Below are 10,057 nucleotides of genomic sequence, written 5' to 3'. Positions count from 1 at the left end.
ATAGACAAATAACCAAGGAATCAAAACTCTTTCCATAATGGATATTTTATTGACTGATGGGAATATATATAGAATAATTCAAATATAAATAAAATTACACATTGTGATGAGTAAAAAGAAAGAAAAAAGAAATTTTTAATTGAATTTACTGGGGTGACATTGGTTAATAAAACTACATTGGTTCCAGGGGCACAGTTCCACAATACATCTGTATATTGTATTGTGTGCTCAGCACCAGAGGAGTTTTTTAGAATTAAAAAAAACTTAAAATTTTGTTGGAGATAACAAGATAAATATGAATTTTAGAAATTTTGTAAGGATATGGGAAAAGACTAAAAATTGTATTTTATGAAAAGTGAAAAAACTTCAATTAAACTGCCCAACCATTGCCCATAAAAGGCAAGATCTTTCTAAAAATTAAAGGCTTCTTTTCTTTTTTAAGCAAGACAGAGAGAGATGAGAAGTATCAACTCACAGTTGTAGCACCCTAGTTGTTCACTGATTGCTTTCTCATATGTGCCTTGATCCGAGGGCTCCACCCAAGCCAGTGAGTTCTTGCTCAAGCCCATGATCTTGGGTTTTAAACCAGCAACCTATAGGCTCAAGCCAGCAACCATGGGGTCATTTCAATGATCCTATGCTCAAGCTGGCAACCCTGCACTCAAGCGGGCAACCTTAGGATTGCGAACCTGGGTCCTCAGTGTCCCAGGCCAATAATCTATCCACTACGCCACCACCTGGTCAGGCAAATGAAAGATTTAAAAATCAGTCAAGTTACATACACTCTTCTTCAGTTTTAAATGAGTTGCACAGTATGAGATACTGTTTAATTAATACTCTGTGTATTATGTCTCAAAAGACTTCCAAATCAAAAAGTTTTCAGTTTGCAGCTTACAAAACCAGTTTCAAAGCATAGATATTTAAATATATATATATATATATATATTTTTTTTTTGCCTGACCTGTGGTGGCATGGGATAAAGCATCAACCTGGAGCACTGAGGTTGCCAATTCGAGACCCCTGGCTTGCCTGGTCAGGGCACATACAACAAGGAACTATGCTTCCTTTTACTTTCTCCCCCTGCCTTTCTCTCTTTTCTCTCTAAAAATCAATTAAAAATAAATCTTTTTTATATGTCAAAAAAGAATTTCTGCTAAGAAATGGAAATATTCATTTTTTTAAAGTGTTTTTTTTTTTTACAGAGACAGAGAGAGTCAGAGAGAGAGAGAGAGATAGGGACAGACAGGAATGGAGAGAGATGAGAAGCATCAATCATCAGTTTTTCGTTGCGACACCTTAGTTGTTCATTGATTGCTTTCTCATATGTGCCTTGACCACGGGCCTTTAACAGACTGAGTAACCCCTTTCTCGAGCCAGCAACCTTGGGTCCACGCTGGTGAGCTTTGCTCAAACCAGATGAGCCCATGCTCAAACTGGTGCCTTCGGGGTCTTGAACCTGGGTCCTTCCACATCCCAGTCCGATGCTCTATCCACTGCGTGGTCAGGCTTAAAGTTTTTGTTGTTGTTTGTTTGTTTGTTTTTCATTTTTCCAAAGCTGGAAACAGGGAGGCAGTCAGACAGACTCCCGCATGCGCCCGACCGGGATCCACCCAGCATGCCCACCAGGGGGTGATGTTTTGCCCCTCTGGGGCGTCGCTCTGTTGCGTTCAGAGCCATTTTAGCGCCTGAGGCAGAGGCCGCAGAGCCATCCCCAGCGCCCAGGCCATCTTTGCTCCAATGGAGCCTCGCTGCGGGAGGGGAAGAGAGAGACAGAGAGGAAGGAGAGGGGGAGGGGTGGAGAAGCAAATGGACGCCTCTCCTGTGTGCCCTGGCCGGGAATCGAACCTGGGACTCCTGCACGCCGGGCCGACGCTCTACCGCTGAGCCAACCGGCCAGGGCCTCAGGCTTAAAGTTTTTTAAAAGGATTTTATTTATTCATTTTAGAGGAGAGAGAGAGAGAGAGAAGAGGGGAGCAGTGGGAGCATCAACTCCCATATGTGCCTTGACCAGGCAAACCCAGGGTTTCGAACCAGTGACTGCAGCTTTCCAAGTTGACACTTTATTCACTGAGCCACCACAGGTCAGACTGGAAAAATTCATTTTTATCATGACAGATGTTGCTCCAGCTTTTAGGTTGAAATGTGGGTTTCTTGGAATTTTAAGACAAGAGACTGAGGCCTTGGCCAGTTAGCTTAGTCTGTTAAGAGCATCATCCTGCCTGACCAGGCAGCAGCACAGTGGATAGAGCATCGAACTGGGATGCTGAGGACCCAGGTTCAAGACCCTGAGGTTGCCAGCTTGAGCGCGGGCTCATCTGGTTTGAGCAAAAGCTCACCAGCTTGGACCCAAGGTCGCTGGCTCGAGCAAGGGGTTACTTAGTCTGCTGAAGGCCCACGGTCAAGGCACATATGAGAAAGCAATCAATGAACAACTAAGGTGTTGCAATGCTCAATGAAAAACCAATGATTGATGCTTCTCATCTCCCTCTGTCCTTGTCTATCCCTCTCTCTGACTCTCTCTCTTTCTCTGTAAAAAACAAAAAAACAAACAAACAAAAAAAAACATCATCCTGAAGTGACAAGATTGCAGGTTCAATCCCCAGTCAGGGCACACATGGGAAGCAACCAAAGAATGCACGAGTGGAACAACTAATGAATGCTTCGCTTTCCCCTCTGCTATCTCTCCCTCTATCTGTCTCTAAAGTCAATAAAAGTTAAGCCCTGGCCAGATAGCTCAGTTGGATGGATCATTGTCCCAAGTACAGAGGTTGCTGGTTTGATTCCCTGGTCAGAGCACATACAGGAACAGCTCGATGTTTTTCTCTCTCTCTCCCTGCCAATAAATAACTAAATAAATAGACAAACAAATAAATTTATAAATATATACAAGAGACCTAACTGCTCCCTAATTGCTTTGTTCCACAGTATCAAAAGTATCATAACTTAGTATATATATGGAGTATTATGAATCATTGTCACTTTATTGAATTGTTGAAAGGAACAGAAAACAATGAACTTATTTATCGTATGTTCTTTGCCAATGCTCACTGGTTGAATGGTGAAAGATTTTTACAAAGATTTACTGTACTTTGAACAAAAGTTTTAAAAAAAGACTTGCCAAATGTTTTATAATCAAAAGCAAAAATATAACAGTATGAATTATGTTTTCTCACCAGTATCACACTGCATATGAAGAAGCAAAAGCTGAAATTCCAAGGAGAGAAAAAGCTTTTTTTGTGATTTAGCTCAAATGGCAGGTAGAACATTTGTTGGAACTGAAATTTTTATAGGTTAAAAATAATAAAATTTACATAGTTTTGTAGCATGAATATACAGAAGCATTTCACTGTTATCAAAAGCATCATGCACCTGACCAGATGGTGGCAAAGTGGATAGAGCATTGAACTGGGACACAGAGAACCCAGGTTCAAAACCCTGAGGTTGCCAGCTTGAGCGCAGGCTCATCTGGCTTGAGCATGGGCTTATCAGCTTGAGCATTGGGTCACTGGATTGAGCATGGGATCATAGACATGACCCCATGGTCACTGACTTGAGCCCAAGGGTCACTGGCTTGAGCCCAAGGTTGCTGGCTTGAGCAAAGGGTCACTTGCTCTGCTGTAGCCCCCAGGTTAAGGCACATATGAGAAAGCAATCACTGAACAACTAAGGTGCTACAGTGAAGAATTGATGCTTCTCTATCTCTCTTCCTTTCTGTCTGTCTGTTCCTATCTGTCCCTATCTCTGTCTCACTGTTTCTTCACTGTCTCTGTCACACAAAAACAGTATCATGAAAATATGTTTGTAATGAGGAAATAGGAAATTTTAGCAAAGAAATAGATACTATAAAAAATTACTAAATGGGGCCTGACCGGGTGGTGGTGCAGTGGATAGAGCATTGGACTGGGCTGCAGATGGACCCAGGTTTGAGACCCTGAGGTCGCCAGCTTGAGCGAGGGCTCATCTGGTTTGAGCAAGGCTCACCAGCTTGGACCCAAGGTTGCTGGCTCGAGCAAGGGGTCACTTGGTCTGCTTTAGCCCCACGATCAAGGCACATATGAAAAATCAATCAATGAACAACTAAGGAGTCGCAACAAAAAACTGATGATTGATGCTTCTCATCTCTCTCCGTTCCTGTCTGTCTGTCCCTGTCTATCCCTCTCTCTGACTCTCTCTCTGTCTCTGTAGAAAAAAAATTACTAAATGGGGATTCTAGAGCTGAAAAATACAGTATCTCAAAATTAGCTTTTGATATCTAAGCATAGCATTAGAATAGAGATAACAAAAAAATCTGTGAACTTGAAGACAGAACAATAGAAATTATCTGATCTAAAAAAAAAAGATTGCATATAAATAACAGAGCCAATGATCTGTGAGGCAATGTCAGAAGACTTAGCATATGAGTACTTGGAGTTCCAAAATGACAAGAAGAACAGAAAAAATATATCTAAAGATATATTTGGTGAAAGGCATAAGTGTACAGATTTCAGAGGCTCAGAGAGCCTCACAGAGGGCTGACACAAAGAAAACCATACACACGCACATCATAGTCAAAGAGCTGATAAACAAAGGTAATGAGAAAATCTTTAAAGCACCCAGAGAAAAATGACACATTATAGGGGGAAAATAATTTATATGTCTTACCATCATAACCTATAGAGGACAGAAATCAGTGACAAAATATCTTTTTAAAATAAAAATATGAAATAAATCCAGAATTCTGTAGCAAGAAAAAAATATATCCTTTAAAAGTTATTTTGATAAAAGAAACTGAAAATTCATCACCAGCAGAGATATGCATGCCAAGAAATGCTAAATTAAGTTCTTCAAGCTGAAAGGAAATTCTACCAGATGGAGATTCAGATCACTGGAAAGGAGTCAAAAGCATGGGGCCTGACTAGGCAGTGGTGAGGTGGATAAAGTGTCGGACTGGGATGCAGAGGACCCAGGTTTGAAACCCCAAGGTCGCCAGTTTGAGCGCGGGCTCATCTGGTTTGAGCAAAGCTCACCAGCTTGAGCCCAAGGTCACTGGCTTGAGCAAGGGGTCACTCAATCTGCTGTAGCCCCCCTGGTCAAGGCACCAATCAGTGAACAACTAAAGTGCCTCAACAAAGAATTGATGCTTCTCATTTTTCTCCCTTCCTGTCTATCCCTATCTATCCCTTTCTCTGACTCTCTGTCTCTGTAAAAAAAAAAAAAAAAAAAAAAAAAAAGCATGAGGTAAGATAACTATAGAAGATGGGTTTATTAATTCTTAATTTCTTTAAAATACATAAGACTTTCAATTTCCAAGTACAATGCCAATGTGAATTTCCATGTATTACTTATTAACTGCAAAGAAAAGATGTACTGATATAATAGAGCTGGTGGTCAATATGTGCGTCAAGAGATTGGTTCACTTGTATGACACCTGATATTTTACAATGTTAAGTACATAATATTATTGATGCAGTAATCTTGCCAAATATGTTTACTCTAAAACCTAATCAAGGTTCTAGACATAACCTGCAGTTCATAATACATACAAATGATATAGCAAAAGTTCAACCCACCCTGAGAAAAATAGGTAGAACACAGAATGTGCATTATATGATTACTTCTCCCCATCTTAAAAAGTTTAAGTCACAGAAAAGGTGTGTGTGTGTGTGGGGGGGGGTGAGTTCTTGACCAAAATAGTCTCAATAAGCCATAATCATACAAAACACAAAAGCTTAGTTTGGTTCTTGGCTTTAACAAAAGTTAGTACTTTAAAATGACATTCTTTAAACAATTTGAGGAATTTGTAAATGGGCTGAATATTACAGGACTTTATAGGGTTACTATTAATGTTTGTTAGGTGACAATGGTTTAATGGTCATTTGAAAGATTATCTTTAAATCCAGGAGTTGTATGTTGATTTTCAGAAGTGAGATGATACCTAAAACATTTCCTAAAAAAAACACAGCAGGGCCCAGGCCAGGTAGCTCAGTTGGTTAGAGAATTATCCTGGTATGCTAAAGTTGTAGGTTTGATCCCTGCTCAGGGCAAGTATAAGAATCAACCAATGAATGTATAAATAAGTGGAACAAGTGGGTATATTTTCTCTCTCCCTTCCTCTCTCAGACACAAACAAAACAGCCACATGAACTATTGAATATATATATGCATCTGGGTATACACATTTACATGAGAGAGAGTGATCAGAGATACTGAATCTAGGTGGAGGGCAAACATACCTTCATTGTAGCACTGTTTAACCTTTTATGTAAATTTGAAAACTTTCAAAAACTTGAGAACGTTTCTAAGTCAACATCTGTCTTTTGGCTACCCAATTGTTAATTTTGAATTTCTTCAAATTGTAGGGGATGCAAATTTTGTTTTCTTTTTTTTTTTAATAGAGAGGAAGAGAGACAGAGAGGGACAGACAGGCAGTAAGGGAGAGAGATGAGAAGCATCAATTCTTGGTTGCAGCACCTTAGTTGTTCATTGCTTTCTCATATGTGCCTTGACCCGGGGGTTGTAGCCGAGCCAGTGACCCCTTGCTCAAGCCGGAAACGTTGGGCTCAAGCTAGCAACCTTTGGGCTCAAGCGGCAACCTTTGGGATGAAGCTAGCAACCAAAGGGTCATGCTATGTCTATGATTCCACACTTAAGCCAAGGACTCCATGCTCAAGACGATAAACCTGTGCTCAAACTGGCACCTTGGAGTTTTGAACCTGGGTCCTCTGCATCCCAGGCCAATGTTCTATACACTGCATCACCACCTGGTCAGAATATGTTTTCTGTATTATATAATTTATTGTTAAGAAAATTTCTTCAAATCACTCTCCACCTTTCAACAACTGTATCTCAACATTCAACAAAGGCATAGGTTTTTTTCCCCATTATTAATCTTCAGGGGATGAGTTTTGAATAAAAAACTTCTTGTTTGATGTATTCTCTGGAATTTTGTCCAGAATGAATGATCTGAAGTAAAGTATGGGTGAGTGATGATAGACTTTTTTAAAACATCATGCTTATAGGATCTTCCTTCTACATGAATTTATCTATAATAATAATAGTAATTATAAAAATGATAATAACATTTAGTAAGCAAATAGCATGTGCCAGATGCCCTTCCAAGGGTGCATATATTTTTTTTCTTTTAGAAAATTAAATTTAACATGGTGACATTGATCAAAATAGAGTACATAGGTTTCAAGTAACTGTTTCTACAGCATTTGAACTATTGATTTGTTGTATACCCATCACCTAAAGTCAATTCATTTTTTGTTACCATATATTTGTCCCTCTTTACTCCTTTCCCACACTCCTCCCCCACATTCCCCTCTCCCTGGTAACCACTTTGTTTTTATCTATGTCCATAGGCTTATATTTTGTTAGATAATTTCATCTTTACCATAACATCATTAGGTAGTAAAATAGTGATAATGATAAAGAATATGCCATGAATAAAGGCATTGGACTCTCATTACATTCAGTTCTTCACTACTGTGAAATCTTTTATGCTGTGTAAGTTGATAGCAACAATTAAAGGCCTTCCCACATTCCTTACATATGTGTGGTTTCACACCAGTATGAATTCTCTGATGCTAAGTGAATCACTCATTTAAAGACCTTACCACATTCCTTACATTCATAGGGTTTTTCACCAGTATGAATTCTCTTATGTTGAGAAAGACCTTAGATAGAACAAAGGCCTTTTTTAATATTGTATAATATTCTTTAAAAATATTATACAGTTTCAAACCTGTATGAATTGTCTGATGATAAATTAGTTGAGAAGTAAGTCTAAAGGTTTTCTCACATTCCTTGCATTCATAGGGTTTCTCCCCAGTATAAATTGGCTGATGTGTTTTAAAGTGTCCAACATGACTGAAGGCTTTCCCACATTGTTTACATTTATATGGTTTCAAATCAGTATAAATTATTTGATGTTGAATAAGGTATGAATGAAGCTTAAAAGTCTTCCCAAATTCTTTGCATTCATATAGCTTCTCGCCATTATGAATTCTCTGATGTTGTGTAAGTTGAGAGTCTCTACAGAGGGCCTTTCCACATTTCTTACAATCATAGAGTTTTTTCACTATTATGAATTCTCTTATATTTAAAAGGCTTGAGCCCCTGCTAAAGGCCTTTCCACAGTCCTTAACATTCATGAGGCTTCTTACCAGTATGACTTCTCCGATGTTCAATGAGTAAACAGCTGTGAACAAAGGCCTTTCCACATTGTTTACACTTATATAGTTTCTCACCAGAATGAATTTTCCTATGTTGTTAAAGACTTGAATGATGACCAAAGGCCTTTCTACATTCCCTACAGATACAGGATACACACCAGGATAAATTTCTGATGTAGACACATGTTGGTACAATCTGAAAGTTTCCCCACATTCCTTACATTCATAGCGTTTCAAATCATTGTGAATTTTCTGATGTTCAGTAAGGTGAGAATGACATCTAAAGGCCTTCCTACATTGCTTACATCCATGGGGTTTCACACTAGAATGAATCATCTGATGTTGAATAAGCTGTGAATAAAGCCTAAAGGCCTTCTCACTGGATAATACATTCACGCTGTTTCAAACCAATGTGCACTTTCTATGTCTAATAAAATGCTGGAGAACTAGAAAGGCCTTTCCACATTCCTTTCATTTACAGGGTCTCACACCACTGTGGTCTCTCAGATGTTCAGTAAGGTGTGTACATATTCTAAAGTCTTTCCTACATTCCTTACATTCATATTCCTCTCTAGTGTGAATTATCTGATGTAGAGGAAGGGATGTATGTTTTCTGAATATCATTGGACTAAAATATCTCACTTTTGGCCCCTGTTGTTTCCCAAATTCAACTCTGCACTGTGGGTCATTTCTGAAAAGAAACTGTGTAAACTTTAAGGTATGAAGTTATTTTATATATTTTTTGTCTATTAATATAGTAGATAATATATAATAGATAATAATATAATAGACAATATATAGACAATAATATAATAGACAATATATTTTATTGTCTATTAATGGTATGAACTTAATTCATAATTGCATTTTTATGAAGGTAATTTGTTGGTTTCAGTTGTGAAATCAAAATCTGAAAGAAAACGAGAAAACAAACAAATGCTATTTTCTTGTACTGGAGGTGTTGTGGGGCCTTCTTTTTTTATAAAAATAACATTAAATTGACAAGTATATTTATTAGAAGTAAAAGGGTCATAACATTCTAAAATACTGTCACAAAAATTTTTTAGAGACAAGAAGGACTCAGAAAATTATAAAAGTCAAAAGAGAATGTAAAGTTTGTTAGTAGGCAAAGAGAAAAAAGTAGTTCTCACATTTAGTTGGGGTTCAGAATTACCAAGGGAACCTATTACATATACTACCTTTTAGATAGCCACTGAAACTGGGCGAATCAGTGCAGGAATAGGTCTTGGTGGTCTATCTACCATTCTAACATTATCAGCCAGACGGTTCTCTGTGTAATTGTTTTTATGGTTTCTCTTTATCTTAGAATGAAACCCAAACACATATACATTATCTTTGTCCCCTGTATCTTACGGCATGGCATCTTTTCAACTGCTAGAACACATCACCACCTTTCCCATCACCTGGGGCTTTATGAAGGTGCTCCACTTTTCAGAAATCTTAGGTGGTTTCTTTTAATTACCATCTTCAGGTGTTGCAGGTTAGAAATCACTTCGTCAGAAAGGTTGCCTCTGCTAACTCTAATGTTCATAATGTTTTTTGCTCTTACATATGAATTGTCTTATTTGTTTTACCACTTATTTTCTTATTCTATAGCTCAAGTTTAGATGCAAAAATCCTTTCTTTTTTTAATCCAGTTAGAAGAGGGGAGGTAATACAGACTCCTACATGCGCCCTGACCGGGATCCACCTGGCAAGCCCACTATGGGGCAATGCTCCGCCCATCTGGGCATTGCTCCATTGCTCAGCAACCAAGCTCTTCTTAGTGCCTGAGGCAAAGGCCGTGCAGCTGTTCTCAGTGTCCGGCCCAGCTTGCTCCAATCAAGCCATGGCTGCAGGAGGGGAAGAGAGAGAGAGAGAGACAGAGAGAGAGAGAGAC

The 10,057-nt window shown here is 38.7% G+C and overlaps 1 protein-coding gene across 1 annotated transcript; it reads right to left on the bottom strand.

Moving 5' to 3' along the window:
- Window positions 1-7,386: 7,386 nt before the first annotated feature.
- Window positions 7,387-9,541, bottom strand: ZNF404 (zinc finger protein 404). The gene is given in 7 exon segments (XM_066266693.1): window positions 7,387-7,588; window positions 7,590-7,671; window positions 7,674-8,127; window positions 8,129-8,301; window positions 8,304-8,868; window positions 8,976-9,067; window positions 9,532-9,541. Coding segments are annotated over 7 exon segments (1,578 nt in total).
- Between the last annotated feature and the right edge of the window lie 516 nt (window positions 9,542-10,057).

This window comes from Saccopteryx bilineata, chromosome 3, assembly GCF_036850765.1.
Source record: "Saccopteryx bilineata isolate mSacBil1 chromosome 3, mSacBil1_pri_phased_curated, whole genome shotgun sequence".
Lineage (NCBI taxonomy): Eukaryota > Metazoa > Chordata > Mammalia > Chiroptera > Emballonuridae > Saccopteryx > Saccopteryx bilineata.
The sequence above is the reverse complement of the archived record's forward strand: the minus strand, read 5'-3'. Positions and strand labels throughout refer to the sequence as shown.